Here is a 19,450-nt window from a genome sequence, read left to right as displayed (position 1 = left end):
TATGTGCCGAGTTTGGTGACTGTAGGTAAAACTAACACTTTTGTCAAAAGGTGGCGCTATAGAGCCCCTCCTCCACACCCATTTCTAAGGCTTTTCCCATGTCTTCTGGCTGACAACTCTTAGGTGTGTTGAGTTTCATGCAATTTGAATGCTAAGAGTCTCAAAAAACCCCGAAAAGAATATTAAAGTTTGACGCATTGCCATGACAACAGTATTCAAGATATCAAGAATACTTTCACAGGTCTACATCTGCGGTGTCTTGACATTATTCTGATGAAGACTGAAGCAAAAATAAGAGGGCGATTTCAAAGCACTTTGAAAGTGATAATTCTTGCTGCCAGTTGGTGGCACTATTACTTTAACTCACAATAGTCACATTCATGTGATCGGCCTACTACAACTAACACACAGCTAAAGTTTCGTCAAAATCAGAGTGCGAAAGTTGTTTGTGCTGATGAGCTCTATAACTGTATGAAGTTTGGTTACTGTAGGTGAAAAGGGGTGCGCAGAGCCCCTCAAATACAACAATATATAAGGGTGTGCTACAGAGCCCCCCACGACCCCCACGACAACTTGTGTCTGGCCCTGATGGCCGATGATTCCAACATGCGTACCAAGTTTCAAGAGTTTTTGAGCATGTTAAGGGACCCAAAAGTGCCCGAAAGTTCGGGAAAAAAAATTTACCTAAGGAAAACAATAGGGCCCTTCGCTCCTTAGGGCTTCTAAAAAAAAGAAAAGAATGTAGAGTTATACAAGAGACATCAAGGTTGCACAATGTGAAAGACTGGTTGCCAGGCACAATGCTCTGATATGCAGTTTAGAGAAAATATTTGTCAGCAGAATTCCATATTGACCAATCAGAATCAAGTATTTCAGAGAGCCAAGTCATTAATTTTATAGTATATATATTTTCCTTTGTTAGAGTTTTTTCACTGCCAATTTAAATATTCAAAAATAAAAATATTTAAATTGGTAACAATGTAACAGCCTTTTGTTTTTGCTGAAGTGTAAAAACATTTTGTTGTTGGGGCGGGAGTTCGAAAATGGATGGAGGCGGTTGGATGGCCGTCCACCATGCTGATAGATTACTTCACTCTGATCCATTTCAATCAATACAGACTCGTGCAGCCCTGATCTGACTGTTTGGAGATAATGAGATTCCAGCACGCCTGCGGATATTTACCGAGAACAGATTTTGGGTGTGAATGAGGTAACAAACAGAACGTGAATAGCATTCCCTTGAAAACATTTAAAAATAACATTAGACTTCAAGGATTGTATTTTTTATTTATTTATTTGTTTAGTTTAGTATTTTCTTGTACTTGAGTTTTAAAGTATTACATAGTTTTCAACCTCAGATTTATTATAGACACAGTTAATTATTTAGTGGAAAAGATATAAATTCTTAATGAAAAGTATGAAACGAGGAGATTAACTGATGAAATCATACGTGATATATATAGGATGATTATGCGACCTGTTGGACCCCTGCAAAACAGAAATGTGGTGCTGCAGAGGTCATGGCGGATCATGACCTGTTATACAACATTTGCCTCGCCAAACTTTTTAGCTTTCACATGTATCATCAATCACAACAAAAAATACTGCATTCTTTGCATACATTTCTCTTTATTCTCAAGTTAAACTGCTACCACTGTAATTTAATTACAACATTTATTTTTATATTTTGCATGTACAGGTACACAGACTGAAGAAATGAACAATATGTCATACTTTACAACAACAAGTAACTTACAGTAATTCTATCTAGGGTAAATAGAAAATATATATCTTAACTATTTATCTAGCCATTAATAATTGACTGAAAAAAAAAAGGTTTCCTAATTCACAATATTGCAATCCACACAAGCTACAACTCGTGAAATATGAAAATTTTGTCATTTTTACTCACCCTGATGCCATCCAGTATAATGAATATATAAATTACACACACACACACACACGCGCGCGCGCGCACTACTGTTCGGGGTCGATAAGTATGTCTTTGAAAAAAGTATCTTATGGTCATCCAGGCTTTAATCAAAAATACAGTACAAACAGTAATATTGTAAAGTATTTTAGTGATTTAAAAAAAAAAAATCTTTTTTTTATATATATATATTTTAGAATTTAATTAATAATTAGATATTAATAATTTATTCCTGTGATGGGAAAGCTGAATATTTAGCACCATTACTCCAGTCTTCAGTGTCACATGATCCTTTAGAAATCATTATGCTGATTTAGTGCTCAATATATACAACTTGTATTGTTTATATTTGTATGTTTATATCTATTTTTTTTTTTTTTTTTTTTTGATAGACCAGTCCTTATTAACTTTCATTGTATAGAAAACTAAATTACTTTACATATTTCTCCAAAAAGGTACAACACTTCATTTCCCAGAATGCATTACCTGTTTTGATTTCTTCTCCCTGTCATTCCAATTCAAATCCCAAATGAACTTCTTGTGGGCTGTGGCCAATCCAACTCACATTCCAGCTCAATGAAAGGAAGCCAATTTTTCAATTCTGAATCTTTATCAACCCTGTTATGAAAGATGGTCACAAAGATGGTGAGTAAATGATGACAGAATTTTATTATTCTGATGACAGAATACACTATTCCATGGGTGACCTGAGGTGAATTCACTTTGATAAGCTGTAAATACGTAGTCCATACATTTTTTTCTCCTTTACTAAACACTCAGCAAAGATATACTTAATCAGGTAACAAGGCATTGTGGTCTCAAAAAAGTACCACAAGCTACATATAATGATGCCTGTCAAAATGAAACTTTGATTTGGAGACAGTCCTATACATTTTAAATAAGTTCTGCACCCCTGTGTTTTACTATAGTACAATAAAACTCTACTTTAAAGTTTACTCTACCACAATTTACAAAGCCCCTAACTAGTTTATATTGCCACGACTTTCATATTAAGTGGAATCCAGGTATGTGGTCATTGTACCGTATGTGTCAACAGTCGGTTTTAGTGTTAGTGCGAAGCCTCTGTAACTCTTCCTCTAGCGTGTTGATCTTCTCCAGTAGACTGGCTCTATCCTGCAGAGCTTTCTGTTCCGACACCTTCTGCGCTTCCTGGATCTTCCTTTCATACCAGTGTTCCAGCTGCGTGGAGACCGTCTCAAAGAAATGCTGCGTCACCTCCATGGCGTGCAAGTTTGCCCGCTCTTGAGTGAAGGTGACCTCCACGGGCCGCTGGGAAAACAACTCCAGGGTCTTCATGGTGCCGCGCTGCTGGGTTTGAGTGTGGTGTGCTTTAATCCTATCCTTCAGGTGCCTGCTGTGTTTCCAGGCTGGGCCGAGCGCTGGTTCTGTATCGCTGTCATTGAATTGCTTGCTGGATGTGGACAGGCTACTGCTGGCACTGCTGTCACAGAGTTCATCCCCCTTGTCTGACCTCGACTTTGAGACATCAACCTCCTGCAGTTCAGCTCGATGCCACTTGGGGTCAGCAGTCGCCAGCTTCCGTGAAAGAGGCTTGTGTTTAACCATGGAAGGAGCTGTCAGGTTAAGATAATCATCTGTGTGAATATGGAAAGATATTTTAGTCAATAAATCAATCAATCAATCAATCAATCAATCAATCAATCTATCTATCTGTCTATCTGTTTGTTTGTTTGTTTTACTGTTTAGAGTCATACTCTCATTAAATACATTTTGCTAATTTAAATATGGTCTTATTTTAGAGTACATCATATTACAAAACACACTGAAAAAAATCACTTAAAATAATAAATTTAAAGCCTAATGCTTAAAGTCAACATGACATCAAAAATGAACCCTATTTACTTTTTTTGATACTGTATGTTTCTGGTCTTTATGAATGATTCATTATTTATTTCATAGAAAAATGTTTCTTCATTATATTTTTCTTCATAATATTTAATATTATGGCAGTAACTAAACTGGGGGGTTGTAAATTTTATAGATAGATAGATAAACATATAATTAAAAAATGCATTGTAGATCAATTTTCTTTTATGTTATATTATATTTAATAAATGCAATATGCTTCTTAGTTAAATGTACAAATTGCTTTAAAGGGTTAGTTCACCCAAAATTGAAAATAATGTCATTTATTACTCACCCTCATGTCGTTCTACGAATCAGTGAATCGGAGCGCCAAAGTCACGTGATTTGAGCAGTTTAGCCGTTTGATAGGAGATCCGAATCACTAATTCGAAACAAAAGATTCATAAAGCTCAGAAGCTTCATGAAGCAGTGTTTTGAAATCGGCCCATATAGACATTGTTGAAAAGTCATTACTTTGTTTTTTTGGCGCACAAAAAGTATTCTTGTCGCTTTATAATTTTTAGAACCACTGAACTCACATGAACTGTTTCAAATATGTTTATAGTTCCTTTATGGACCTTGAGAGTTTGAATGGCATTGCTGTCTACGCAGGCCTCCCTGAGCCATCAGATTTCATCAAAAATATCTTAATTTGTGTTCCGAAGATGAACGAAGGTCTTACGGGTGTGGAACGACATGAGGGTGAGTAATAAATGACATTATTTTCATTTTCGGGTGAACTAACCCTTTAAGGATGTTTAGATATTTTACTGGAAATAATGATACTGATCAATTTTTTTTTTTTTTTTTACACCTGAAGAACCATTCAGCTTCATCTCAAAGTATCTCCTCCCAAATGCATCCCCAAACTCAAGACTTTTCACATCGGTGTTAGGAGCTGCTCCTGGACTGGGTAACACATTGACGTAGGTGGCCAGTGAGCTGGAGCTCTCCTCAGAGACGAGCGACAGCAGCGGGAGACCCTCGGGATCTGAGTCCACCAGAGAGTGATCCACCGATGGAGAGCGCAGGAGTTTGTAGTATTGTGTCTCGACAGGCTTTTGCACCTCAAAATCCTGAATCTTAGACATGCACCAGCTTTTTACAGCATTGGTAGCAGCTAACTGCTTGAAAAATAAAAACAGAGCAAAATCAGCTTGATTAATCATGTCTAGACTGATGCGATAATAGTCTTGCATCTCTTCACTAGAGCTGATGTACCTGTTTTCTTTCGCCCTCCATGCGTTCCAGTGTGGCCCTCTGATTGATTCGATAATGACACTCCATCCTCTCAGCCGACACACGCTCCTGTGTGAGTTTCTCAAGCACTTTAATCTGAACAGAAGGAGATCTAAGTCTCTAATACCCATGTTTTCATTGCTTTTTCCAATTTACTTTATCCATAGGGATTACAAAGAAATCTACAATAATGAGCCATGCACTAAAATCAACCATGATCAAGTCTTTCTTAATCTAAGTTATTAAATGGTACTACTTATCAAAATTTTTCTATTAAATTTTTTATTCAATTTCAAACCATTCCAAATCACAATAAGTTGCTTTTTTATACTACTGTTCACAAGTTTGGTGTCAGTAAGACTTTTTTAAAAAAAAAAATACATACTTGTATTTAGCAAAGATGCATTAAATTGATCAAAAGTGAGAGTAAAGACATTTATAATGATACAGAATATTTCTATTTCAAATAAAAGCTGTTCTTTTGAACTTTCTATTCATCAAAGAATCCTGAAAAAAAGGATCAAGGTTTCCACAAAAATATTAAGCATCAAAATTGTTTTCAAAACTGACAATGATAAGATTCTTAAGCATCAAATCAGCATATTATAAAGATTTCTGAAGGATCATGTGACACTGAAGACTGAAGTAATGATGCTGAAAATTCAGCTTTGCCAACACAGGAATAACTTATATTTTAAAGTATATTAGAATAAAAAACAATTGTTTTAAAATTGTAACATTATTTCATAATATTACAGTTTTTACTGTATTTTTTTTACTAAATAAATGTAGCTTTGGTGAGTAAAACATTAAAAAAAAAACATACTTTTGAACAGTATGTATATTATATGCTTCTTCTCAAAAGATGGCAGGTGAGTTACAAAGGAAAAATTAAACAACAAAAAAAAAAGTTACAAAACCACAGAAAAAGACAAACCTGATGCTTGTGTTTTTGTTCTATTCTGCCGAGCCTGCAGTTCATCTCCTCTTGGACAGTGTGAATTTCTGACCTCATCTCCATCTTTGTGGCTTTCAGCTTATTCTCCAGCGTTTTAATGAGGGGCTTACAATGACAGTCATTTGCAGGAGCCTGTTAGCAGACAGTCACTGTTTAAGAGGTTTAAAACAAACAAACAAACGCATTGCACTATAGCTCTAATGTAGAGTTTACCTGCTTTATCTGTCCATCTTTGTCTCTGTATAGTGTATAAAGCTGATACACTTTTCCCGGAGTTTGATCTTCCTCCTGAGAGCTGGGGCTGCTGTGTTTCACTCTCTGGGATGAAGATCCTCTCTCATGGAGCTGATACTCTCTCCGGGACACATGTTCCAACTTTTTTAACAGGAAAAACATATTTAGAACAGTTGTACTTTTTTAAGTGTTCATGTAATAGAGCAGGAATGATCTTAATAGCGTAACTGTACGCTATAGAAAATATTTTGTCAGGTAATTAAAAAACTGGATTTAAAGGGTTTGTTCACCCAAAAATTAAATTTCTCACTTTCATGCCATCCCAAACCCATAAGAACACAAATTAAGATATTTTTCATGAAATCCAAGGGTTTCTGAATCACAACAACGTATTTGGACGTAAACACGGAAGCCTGCACTACGTATGACAACAGTTCAAATTGCTAAATAAGTCGTTATTTTATTTATTTTAGTTTTGTTTTTGCACACAAAAAACAACAATGTCTTTAACAATGTCTTTAATACCTTTCTGGACCTCAAAAGGTGCAATGACATTGCTGCCTATGTGTGGTTCAGAAACCCTCGGATTTCATCAAAAATATCTCAATTTGTGTTCCGAAGATGAATGAAGGTCTTGCGGGTTTGGGACGACATGAGGGTGAGTAATTAATAAAAGAAATTTCATTTTTGGGTGAACTAACCCTTTAATTATATATATATATATATATATATATATATATATATATATATATATTGAATTAACCTGATTATATTAGGTTATGCCAAATAAAAGTAATTCAGATCATAAAGAAATAGGTTTCTTTTACTATTTACAGTGGATATAGTTTAATATATAGCTCTCTGGAATTTTTGTAATGATCTGTAAACCGTTTTAATATTAATATTATTAAAATTCATTTTATTAATATTAAAATAAAGGATAACTTCATTTGTTTAAGTTATTAAGCCATCTAATTGACAATATTATACAATCAGCATGTCAGCATTATTGCAAAATAAACCTCTCTAACATCACCGTATATTATTACTTTACATCATCTCTTACATGGTATATAGTATGATATATTATAGTATTCAATATTATAATAGGTATTAATTGATCATGATATGAATTTAATATCACTACCTTCCTTCTCGGACTCCTGATCTTTCTCCTTGTGCAGGGGCTCAGAGTTGCTGTGTTCCGTTCAGGTTGTATCCTGTGAAATACTTGATCGCTGTTGTTTGTGTCTTCAGCCACTTCAGTACAGTCCTGCACAATGATGGCAGTGCTCAGCGTGAGAGGGATTTTTAGGCAAAAACAATCACATGACCTCTGATCTCTTTTAGGGTTATGGAAGCTTAGTAATCATGTGACATTTTCTTCTCACTGGCCTCTAGACCCCAATCATATAACAAATGATGAATCTGCAGCAGCACAGATGTCATTCTAGATGGGTGAATCTTATCTGAATGTTCCACCTTCTCTCGGGAGGGTTGAGCTCTGGGGAGGGACTGAGTTCTCTTCTGGGCCTGCAACACATCTCTTCTTTTTCTCACCGTCTTTCCACGAGCAAACCTCTGGACCTGAATAGGGACATACAACTTGAGTTAGAGAAGCTATTGATAGAATAGGGTTGAAGTTTGGATGGTTAAATATAGTTCTGTTAGCTCCTGCTGGTAGATGCAATAACTACACTATTTGAAGGCACAAAGCATCTTTTTCCATCAATGGCCATTCAAAAGTAAGCGTGTATTCTGACTACATAAAAATTATTTGCAAGCTAAATCTTTATTGTATATATTTCATTATATTATAGTTTATATAACACTTTGTTTCGGTCTTTGAAACTGGTTAGGGGTCATTCACACAGAATGTTTTTGCATTCCACTGCGCTAATCTTTCGTTGTTTTCTATGTAAACATGTACTAAACAGGCATGTTTGACACTTTCGTTCGCGCCTCACAACTTTTGCAGCATCTCACGCACGACACAGCATTTTTGAAACTCAGTGCTCGAGATAAAAGAAGTTTAACTTTTATAAAAGACCTCTTCAAACCTTGCCCAGTATAATTAAAACGTCTTGTGTTTTTCAACGTAAAAACGCATTTGGTGGGAATGGCCCCTATGGGTTACATTCTTATAGGCTACCAGTACCAGCCTGTTTGTATCCTAGGTTACTGATTTGATTAGTGTCCTCAGTTCAGGTGTGTCTTAATAATTAGCCTAATTAACTCCTCTGTTTCCTTTGTATATAAGCCCTTAGTTTCAGTCTGTTCTTTGTCTTGCGTTGATGTTGTTTGATGGTGGTTTTGGTTGTAATTTATTCTCCTGGTTGTGTTTTCATTTGATTAAAAGTCTTCCAAAGGATCTCCTTCTAGTAGTAGCGAGATGAAGCCTCAAGCTTTTCAGCCAAACAGTTCACAAAAGGGTTAATTTCTCAAGGTTTCATTTGCTCACAATACTACCTGGTGGTCAAAGTGTAAAACAAGCAGATATATTACAGATGACCTGATGTGATCTGTGATACGCTGTATTTTGCGGCAGTTAAAAATCAAAGTTGCAGACCCGGCGTTTACATCTGTCAGGTAAGCGCTGAAGTCTGCCTCTCTTCCTCCGTCTACAGCTCCTAAGACCATCCCAGTCCTCAGCCCAGGGAAAATGCAGGCTGCATTTCAAACTAGCCCGCAGGCTGCACCTTACGCTAGCCTGCAGGTCACCCTTCCAGAGCCTCGTCTCAAGATGGCCGCTATTCCAGAGCCTCATCCCGTCATGGCCGCTATTCCTGAGCCTTGTCCCAAAATGGCCGCTATTCCAGAGCCTTGTCCCGACATGGCTGCCATTCCAGAGCCTTGTTCCGTCATGGCCGCCATTCCTGAGTCTCGTCCTGTCATGGCAGCCAGCAATGTACCCCTAGGAGTATTGGTGGAGTATGAGGAGATGTCTTGGAACCCAGATATGGCTCCAGCCCCTGAGTTCACTCCAGTGTCTGCTCCAGCCTCTGAGTCCGCTCCAGTGTCTTCTCCAGCCCCTGAGTCCGCTCCAGTGTCTGCTCCAGCCCCTGACTAGAGCCCATTGATGGCTCCAGCTCTTGAGCACGTTACAGAGTCCGGTTGTTCTCCAGAGCCCGCCCCATATGTTCTCCAGAGTCCGGTCCCGTATGTTTCCCAGAGTCCGCTCCAGAAAGTTCTCCAGAGTCCACTCCAGAAAGTTCTCCAGAATCCCTACTGGCCTACAGAGGCCTAGATCTCCCCAAGAATTTTTTTTTGGGGGGATATGCCCATGGCCATAGTGACCGAGCCTGGGGTCCGGGCCAAGGCTCGGTCACTATGTTTTTGGTTGTAATTTATTCTCCTGGTTGTATTTTCATTTGATTAAAAGTCTTCCAAAGGATCTCCTTCGTCATGTGCATCTTTATACAACCATTCTGTGACAGTATAAAGTCAGCATTGAAAGTTAGAAAGTCAGAATTGCGTTTATATCTCTTCATAAGACGCAATTGTGAGTTTATATCTCACAATTCTGACCTTATAACTCGCAATTGTGAGAAAAAAGTCAGAATTGCGAGTTATAAAGTCATGATAAAAACTCGCATTTGCAAGAAAAAATGTAAGAATTGTGAATTTATATCTCGTGATTCTGACTTTATATCACACAATTCTGACTTTATAACTTGCAATTGCTGAGTTTAAATCTCGCAATTCTACAAAAAGTCTCGCAAACTCAGAATTGTGAGATAAAAAGTTGCAATTAATTTTTCGGTGGCAGAAACAAGCTTGCATAACTATGCTTTACTTGCTCTGAGGACATGAAGTTGAAATCTCATTATTATGGGAATTACAACATAGCGTGAACGCACCTTAGGCGGTGGCACATGACTGTATTTATGAGTGAGTCAAATTATTTATTTGTCAACCGATTTGTTCAAAAATGAATCAAGAGACTGCCTTTATGAGTCATTGAATCATTCATTAAACAGGTTCGTTCAATAGAGCTGATTTATTCAGGAGCGAATCAAGTGTTCATGTAATGCTTTACTAAAAAAAGAGTATGTCTGATGGGACAATGAACTGGTTCTAAATGTAAAATCTTTAAATGTCATAACATTACTTACCTGATTAGATTTTGCTAGAAGAATAGCCAAATCTCGGTTGTTATTGTCTTGGGCTTTATCAAGAGCAGTGTGGCCTGTCTGTTGATAGTTTTGGCATGTAAGTAAGTTTTCATTTAGCAGATGCTGTCATCCAAAGCAGTTTACTATCAGGCTAAATGCCATGGTCAAGGGTGCAATAGTGATAGTTTAGCTGTAGCATTATGCAGCCCCAGACACCTACATTATAACTAATTTTAATAATGACCATACAATATTCAGGCCTATCATGAGATTACATGACTTACATTGTTTCTGATGTTTGCATCAGCTCCTGCTTCCAGTAACAGACTGACAGCTTTCTTGTGATTTAGAGCAGCAGCGACATGGAGCGCAGTGTCTCCTGTCTGAAAAATATGTAGATTTTCCTCAAGATTATGACCAAAAACATCTGTAATTGTATATGGAATTAAAAGGGGAATGCTGCTGTAATCTAAACCACAATCTTGGAGTTTAAAGCAGACAAAGACTATTTAATTGTGTTCATTTGTCTCTGAATTTTTCGTTGTGTGCCAGTTTCTTATGGTTTGTTGAAGTATAATATAATTCATCATTCATAAACACTTATGTAGTTTTGTTATCTTTTGACATCTTAAAAAATAATTGCCTATTAACTTAATAGACAAATAATTTTGAAACTAGGACACAGCAGTAGCATAACAAATAAACCACATTGGTGCTGGATAAAAAACAATCAGAATGAGGATCTGACCTGGTTTTTCTCAGCCACAGAGCAGAAAGAACCCAAGAGGATCTTAATCATGGACAAGTGATTGTAGCGTGCAGAAATGTGCAAACATGTGTCACCTGCCTGGAAGGAAAGAAATGATTCCTCTTGTTTTTCAGGTTTTAAAACTTTTTACTTTCACATTGCAATATATATAATTGTTAAAAATAAATTGTAATGATTTTAAAAGAGTGCACATGCATTGTTTTTGCTGTCAGGCATAGCTCCACCAAGCAGCAGCACTCGAGCAGTCTGGGAATGTCCATTCTGACAGGCTAAATGTAGAGGAGTGTTTCCTGCCTTTAAAAATAAAATAATAATGCAAAATAAATCGTTGCATTCATGGACTGCATAATGACCATTAATCAGAATACACCAAAAGAGATTTAACAGAACATCTCCGGTTTTCAAAATGTTGAGTTTTTACTAGGTTTAGACCATATCTGATTGCTTTCAGTTGATCTACAGTAAAATGATAAACTTTTAGTGGATACTGTATATCCATTTTAAAAAATCCTTGAAAATAATGCACATTAATTCAACTTACTTTGTTCTTCACTTGGACATCGGCACCAGCTTTGACCAGTAGCTTTACACATTCGCTGAAGCCATGCCATGATACCTCATGCAAAGCAGTGTTTCCTTCCTGATGAAAGAAAATCAGATTCTATAGCATTGATTTTACCACAAATAAATCATTTTTCAGTAGGCAAAATTGACTCCAGCACAATAGCGTACTATAGTCTGGATTTTTACGTAGGTCGAACAGGTTTATTTACAGCTAGCAAAATTTCTATATAATTTACAACAACATGCCATAGTTCTGATATTTCAATATTCATAATGTAACAATTTTCAGATTGCAAATGAGCAGACCTTGTCTTGTAGGTCAAGTGCACAGCCCCCATGGATGAGGGCAGAGATGGTGTCACGGTTTCCCACAACAGCTGCCCGGTGCAGGGCTGTTTGATGACCCTAGAAAAAAGAAAAACACATCCAGTTTGATTGTGGTTAACATTTTGCACTGTTCTGTAGGCCTATTTTCCATCTAAGCTTAAAGGCCACCAGAGGTCATATTTCAGCCACATTTAAACTTTCCTAGAAGATTGCAAATTGTGGACTTAGCAAAAAAACAAATCTTAGGAATATGGGCTTAAACATTATTAATGGAATGACACAGACACAAAAAGAGAAGCAAAAGAGATAGACCATGAGTTTACATCTTCCAGGCCGCCTTGGTAACCGCCAACCGCCCCCTGCGGAGTGAGCGCTGCCTTCGTGTGACCGTTAAGCGAGACCAGGTGAGCTGGACAGCAAACGTTCTGGGGAAAACAAGTCACGCATGCTCACATAAAAGAAATCACATGCAGATGTGCCACAATCCCGCACGCAGGATTGAGAGTGTATGACCAGCTGGCTTTACTGACATTAAAAAAGTCACATGGGTAATCCCTTGCACAGGAACAGAGAGAGATTCATTGTAGTCTTTCCTTTAAGTCTTGCACATGGGCAAGAGGGAATATTTCTGGATAAGCATAAAACTCTATGATTTAAGCTCTTGCTTTAAATTCAGGTCTGTCTCTGTACATTTTGTGTGACATTATGCTCCTCTTTTTTGATTAAACTGGGACAGAACAAGAAATGAGAAAATAAATGTTTATAAACGGAGGATTCACTTATGTTTTTTTTTCACAAAATTTCCCTTTCTGTAATTTAGTGCATAGGATAATAATGTGTATGGTTATGGAAAATATTTATTTATAATAAATAATCAGTAAATGATTCAACTGTTACCACAGTCAAACTGAAAATCAATTAATTTTTAATAAAAGTTTGTGTTTAGATAATATATGTGTCTAGTGTGTATATTTATTATGTATATATAAATACACACACATGCATGTACTGTATATATTTAACAAAAACATATTATATTCATATATAAAATACTTATATTTTTTACAGTTTACGTTGCTAAGAGTGGTTGCTAAGGGTGTTGTGTAGTGATACACAGAACCGTTGGGTGAAGTGGTCATAGCCGTGTTTTATCGTGAATATAACACACACTCAAAAAACGTGTGTTTGGGTTGAGGACCTGCTAACAACAATTAAAGTTGTTTTAATAATAAAAACAACTATTTTGGGCATGCCATAGATGGAATAAAACCATCTTCTGGCTAACACCTAACAAGAGTCTTTACAGAGTAAAGATTTTGTAAAAGTTGTGAAAATTGTTCTTGAACGCATCCACTAAATAAACTATTCAATTAAACTGGATTATTTGTTTTAATTTTAGGATAATTAAACTTAATGGTTTTGGACAAAATTAAGAATGTTAACCTGATTCAACTAAACGGCATTGAGTTAACCTTATGTAATAAATTTAAGTTAACTGAAATATATAATGTAAATTAAATGCAACATTACCCAATTACGTGGAAACTGTTGACATAAAAAAATTAAGTAAATCCAACGTATCATTTTTTTGAGTGCACCAATCAGAATCAAGAACAGGAACTAACCATTTTATATATATATATATATATACACACACATGTAAATATTTCTTAAATATATACATGTATGTTGTGTGTATTTATATATACATAATAAATATAAACACTACACACATTATGTAAACAAACTTTTATTTTGGATGTGATTAATCACGATTAATCGTTTGACAGCACTAAAATTAACATAAATCTATTCATATTTTTATAAATATCTGATGGCTTGATGATATTTTGTTGTTATTGTTAACTAAAAATATTAATTGAAATAAAGCAGAAAACATTTATATGAAAAACTAAGTACTATAATTACTAAAATATAAAAGTAAAAGCAAATTCAAAATATTAATAAATACTAAAATATTTATTAAAATATTAATAATAAATATCAGTAAATACTAAAATATTGTTATTATTAATATTTTTTCACAATAAATACTAAAATACTATAATACTAAAATACCACTTTTCTGATTAATTTCAAAATGAGAATGGAACATTTTTGTCCCGTGTCTCAAGAATAAGTATCTCAGAAAAGAGCATGTAATGATCTCATTCTCTCACTAAACAGAGATCTGGATTGCACACAGTAACATTACAGCATTAGAGAGATTTGCACTGAAGTCTGGGGAAAACAGCTTAAAATATGCATTAAACAAAGGACACATTAAATGCCTGGACCAAATGTGCTGTAAAAAAAAAAAAAAAAAAAAAAGACCTAGATTGTATAGTAGCAGAGTTTGATCTGGGTTTAAGATGTCCCAGATGTGAGTCCTATGAGCTACAGCTGGGACATAGTAGGACAGATGGAGAAGAGCTCTGGTGTCTCTTTTACTAGTCAAATAGAAATAATAAAAATCCCCAGAGAATACTACTGTTGCATGCTGCTCAACAGTTCATGTGTGCAATAACCTCTTTTAGGCTATAGCTCATGCATATTGATGTCATGCTGCACTGAAACAAGTATTTAAATATTTAAAATTCTTTAAGTTCAGACTTGTTCATATTGGAAGTATAGCTCACAAATTTGGAATTAATAATACATAATACACTTTTAGATAAATTCTTCACATTCATTCTGACAGAAGCCTCTGCTTGATCATACTGCTTGAACACAATCGATCCATTCCAGCACTCGCTCATCATACAACAACGTATGTCAAAGATGTGAAGATTTCACATTCTACTTGAATATATCATACTGAGATTTATGCATGAACATATACTTAAATATTTGTCAAATAAAATCACTTTAAGCAAAGAAAAGCAGGTGTTTGAAGGAGGTATGTTATGCATTCACATGGAAAAACACATTACCTTGAGATAAAAGGATACAACTCTTAAATGATAAAACAAACAGATAAGGAGACAGAGATGTCAATGTCTCTCAACATCTCTCAGATCTTAAAATAAATCCGTCAGCTCTTAACACAGCACTTCTGCATTAATGACCTTCTACTATCAATGTATTTCCTTTGAAGTCATCATGATGTAAAAGCAATTTCTGGGAGTTTAAGGTGGGTTGGATGCAATCATAAGAACACAGCAATTATGGATTTGTGTGTTTTGCTCATGCAGTTTTTGTTGTTTTCAAGGCCGCACTCATGTTTTCGTGAATATTGCATTACTTCGTCCACAGGGAAATTATGCATATTAGATTACACGAAAATTAAAAGTGTTTGCAGGGCAGATCAGTATTAGGTCATAAAATAATTAAGAATAAGATGAAATCTCTGCTCATAGCATTTCCTTTGACAGATTGTACATCTAAGGAACACAACCAGGAAGTGACCCAATAATAATAATAAATATCAAACTTAACATTTGTGTTGTTTTAATAGTTTAATTTATACATGTACACCATAATTTTAATTCAGCTTCAGTTAAAATCTATGTATAACATGTAATGTTTCAGCATATATTGTGGTTCTTTAGCATATTATAGTCTATATTTTATATGGAAATTGAAATCAGAACAGATGTACAGCTCCTGTTATTGCAGCCTTTCTGCTTATAGCCCAAGCCTCATGGATCATTTCTGATCCTGAATAAAAAAAACAACTGACCTCGAAGCTTAAACTGAACCCCACTCTGCTAAGAACAAAACGAAAATATAGCAGGCTCAAATTGTGCTGTTGAAATCACTCATTACCTGGCTGTCACTATCAATGTTCCATGTATAATATATCAATGCAATATAGTTATGAAATAGTATATATCGTTTAGCTTACAGTTGAGCTCGAAAGTTTACATTGCCCTTGCAGAATCTGCAATGTTTTAACAAAATAAGAAGGATCATGAAAATTGCATGTTATGTTTTATTTAGTACTGTCCTGAATAAGCTATTTCACATAACAGATGTTTACATACAGTCCACAAGACAAAAAAATAGCTGAATTTATAAAAATGAGTTTACATATCTTTGATTCTTGTGTGGCTGGATGATCCACGACTGTTTTTTTGTTTGTTTTTTGTGATAGATGTTTTAATGAGCAGTTAAACTGAGCTCTGTTCTTCAGAAAAATCCTTCAGGTCCTGCAGATTCTTTGATTTTCCAGCATCTTCTGCATATTTGAACCCTTTCCAGCAGTGACTGTATGATTTTGAGGTCCATCTTTTCACACTGAGGACAACTGAGGGACTCAAACACAACTATTAAAAAAGGTTCAATCATTCATGATGCTCCAGAAGGAAACATGATGCATTAAGAGTAAGGGGGTGAAAACTTTTTGAATCGGATGAACGGGATGAATAGTGTCTCCTGGAAAGCATATAGCTTCCGAAGGGCAGTACTAAATGAAAAAATATGATCTCTAAACAAAAAAAATAAATAACTTGCATATCATCTTCTTGTCCATTTATGATGGATGGATGCACTTTCTTGAGCTTCATACTCGTTGTTTCCCGTTTACTGTCATTATAAAGCTTGAATGCGTCAGTATATTTATTAATATAACTCCAGTTGTGTTTATCTGAAAGAAGAAAATCAAATACACCTAGGATGGCTTGAGGGTGAGTAAAGCTTCAGATAATTTTCATTTTAAAGTGAACTAATCCTTTAATGCGCTCTTTTCGTTGAGACACACAACTTATCAACGCTGTTCCGTGACTTGTATTAATAAAATAGCTTTGCTACTGAATCTCTACATTGTATTTCTCAGCAACGAGGGGGTAACATCGTTGGTTTTAAAGTAATTCAACTCACAGCTTTGTTGTTAATAGAGACGCTGATCAGACGTATAATCACACATGCATCTCTCTCTCTCAGTAATGAATTCAAATAAACGCTAATATAATCCGCTTGGCGTCGGGCGGTTCTTTGCCACCAAAATAGTTTCATGCACAGCTAATCCCTCATTTATTTTTTGCTTTTTTACCATTAACCAGTTGAAAAGAAAACACACTTTCCTGTATGAGCTTAGGCTACTTAAAGGGTTAGTTCACCCAAAATGAAAATAATGTAATTTATTACTCACCCTCATGTCGTTCTACACTTGTAAGACCTTCGTTCATCTTCAGAACACAAATTGAGATATAGAGGGTATCCATCGACGTCACTTTCCCGCTGGAACACGCTTCCTCAGCTGGACTGAGTGGCAAAAGTACCTGCTGCATGACTGGATTTAATAGGGGAAACTGCAAAAACGCGAGTAAAACAACCGATTACACTAAACGTTGGGCTCGAAAGTGTTCTTTATAATATGTCAAAGAAACCTAATTCATGGATATTGACATGCAGCCATCGTGTTTCCTGACATTTATGTGAGCCTGATTTCGACGCCGGGGAAATACATAAAGAAAATCAGCCTGTGAACGCTTTATATAACTACAATATAGGTAGGTCTAAATCACAGTGATCACTTATATCAGTTATATATATCGTTATATCGTCCAGCCCTAAAACTTGTATAGTTTTTGTAAGTGTTTATTTAAAAATATCCTATTATTATGCAGAATATAAGATGGTATTTAATTGATGAGTTGTCAACACAATTTATAACAATACAATATACAGGGTATGATTCTACGGCAAAATCCAACGTTTTGACACAAAATGATAACTACAAATCCATGTTTCTCTGCCTGGAGTCCAGTTATATCTGTGAATTTAAGCGATCCATTTGCTTCTTTTTTCTGTAGCTTGCGGCAGTCTGTAAAAATATACCAAAAGCTATTTGTACAGTCAATCGCAAAGCTCTTTCCCATTTTGGATGTGTTTTGTGTGTTTTTCGCGGTATTCACGCTGAAAACCAATGCTGCCACTCAGTCTTTTTGCCACTTTGTGGGCGTAACCGCAATCATAACGGCCGACGGTGACGTCACGTGCATACCACGCCCCTTTTCAGCGCTGCGCTCGTTGTCTTTTGACTTCCGGCTTGTATTTCCACAGCGATCTTATGTATTTATGAAAGAACTGCTCATTTTAAAATCTTCCCGGTCTACTGACATTTGTTAAGACATCTGCTTTAAACATAACAACGCTCATGATAACTTTCATTAACTCTACAACAGGTAAATCCACTTCACCAGCTAATTATTCTTCAACAGCGATGCCATAGAAATATACAAAGCTACGCAAAAACGGAAGTTCAAAGACAATATTCTAAAGATGGCGGCGCGCTTGTTTCTCTGGTAAATAAGGTCTATAGACCTTATGCGTAATAAATTACATTATTTTCATTTTTGGGTGAACTAACCCTTTAAGATTGAATAATCATCATAAAATCAACTAAAACGATAATCAAAGATGACTAATGGTAATAATAAAATTAATAAATTATTATTTTTAAAAGTTTCCTTTGGGTTGCGTTGGGTTCTGTTGGCATGACTGGTTCCACAGCATCAGTGACTGAAAAAGCAGAGGCCAGATTTCTTCATATAGCCTACTTACAGCAGTGCACACTAAACATACTACACCAGTGAATCTCAACCTTTTTTGAGTAAGGGACCCCCGTCATATTTAGAACCGTCCTCAAGGACCCCAGAATAATATTGGCTCATTAGTATCATCAATGTCTTTGTGACGACCAAATGCAATCAAATATAATTTACTACTACGTTACTTGACTACTACGTTAACTGACTTCATATTGTCAGTTATATTATACATATATTATCTTCTTTTATGGGAACATGTCAAATGTCAAAATATACATATTCAGATATTTTATAAGGACCCCCTGGCATTACGTCAAGGACCACTAGGGGTCCATGGACCCCTGGTTGAGAAACACTGCACTACACCACCTAACCACACTCACCACATGCTGTCCAAAAGGAAATTACCAACATCAGCAGGCAGTCTAGATTTGTGGCAGTACAGAAGCAAGGGCAAATCACGTGAGACTGCAGACAGCTTCAAGTAGCTGAGAGATGATTCAATAGATGATGGGCTGAAGTTCAATCTGGAGTCACTATGCATATGTTACTACCTTATATATTTGTGCAGCTATAAGAGCATGCAGCTCTCTGATGCAATTGTCCATATTAGGCAATGCGTTGAATATTCCCTTTATTGGTTGTAAGGCTCACATTAAAACATCAGGACAAAGTATAGTGCACAATAATAAAGTTTGCTCCCAACAGAAAGAGAGCTAAACTAGAAAATTAACTAGTGAATTCATCTTAATATAACAATTATTAATTATACAGATGTTCAGTGGTGAACATGGTGAGAGAATGAGCCTCGTCTCTCATAAACGTGCTTGAACATTCTCCATTTAAACAGTTATTGAGCGCTACATCACAGCGCCATCCAGCGACAGATGTACAGCTCATAATCAAATAACAGGCCATCTGTCCTTGGCTTTG

The 19,450-nt window shown here is 35.9% G+C and overlaps 1 protein-coding gene across 2 annotated transcripts; it reads right to left on the bottom strand.

Annotated features, from left to right (window-relative positions):
- Nucleotides 1-1,410: 1,410 nt before the first annotated feature.
- ankrd6a (ankyrin repeat domain 6a) lies at nucleotides 1,411-12,728 on the bottom strand. 2 transcript variants are annotated; one of them, XM_051869279.1, is made up of 14 exons: nucleotides 12,336-12,728; nucleotides 12,003-12,101; nucleotides 11,674-11,772; nucleotides 11,324-11,426; nucleotides 11,112-11,206; nucleotides 10,648-10,746; nucleotides 10,364-10,441; nucleotides 7,731-7,835; nucleotides 7,396-7,521; nucleotides 6,228-6,389; nucleotides 5,994-6,146; nucleotides 5,039-5,152; nucleotides 4,632-4,944; nucleotides 1,411-3,546 (listed from the first exon to the last, which is right to left on the bottom strand). In XM_051869279.1, exons 1-14 carry the CDS (start codon nucleotides 12,336-12,338, stop codon nucleotides 2,981-2,983), a joined length of 2,115 nt encoding a protein of 704 aa, XP_051725239.1. In that variant the 5' UTR covers nucleotides 12,339-12,728; the 3' UTR covers nucleotides 1,411-2,980. The 2 variants fall into 2 exon arrangements, with proteins under 2 accessions (XP_051725239.1, XP_051725240.1); XM_051869280.1 differs by having other exon boundaries at nucleotides 1,412-3,546; nucleotides 4,632-4,941; nucleotides 12,336-12,727.
- Nucleotides 12,729-19,450: the final 6,722 nt, after the last annotated feature.

This window comes from Ctenopharyngodon idella, chromosome 17 (genome assembly GCF_019924925.1).
Source record: "Ctenopharyngodon idella isolate HZGC_01 chromosome 17, HZGC01, whole genome shotgun sequence".
NCBI lineage: Eukaryota > Metazoa > Chordata > Actinopteri > Cypriniformes > Xenocyprididae > Ctenopharyngodon > Ctenopharyngodon idella.
Note: the sequence above shows the minus strand (reverse complement) of the source record. Positions and strands in the feature narration are given on the sequence as shown.

Coding starts and splice junctions, on each gene's coding strand:
- ankrd6a (XM_051869279.1), bottom strand. Junction 11,207..11,323: donor TGACAGCAAAAACAATGCAT/GTGCACTCTTTT, acceptor CCTTCCAGGCAG/GTGACACATGTTTGCACATT. Junction 6,390..7,395: donor TCAGGAGTCCGAGAAGGAAG/GTAGTGATATTA, acceptor CTGTTAAAAAAG/TTGGAACATGTGTCCCGGAG.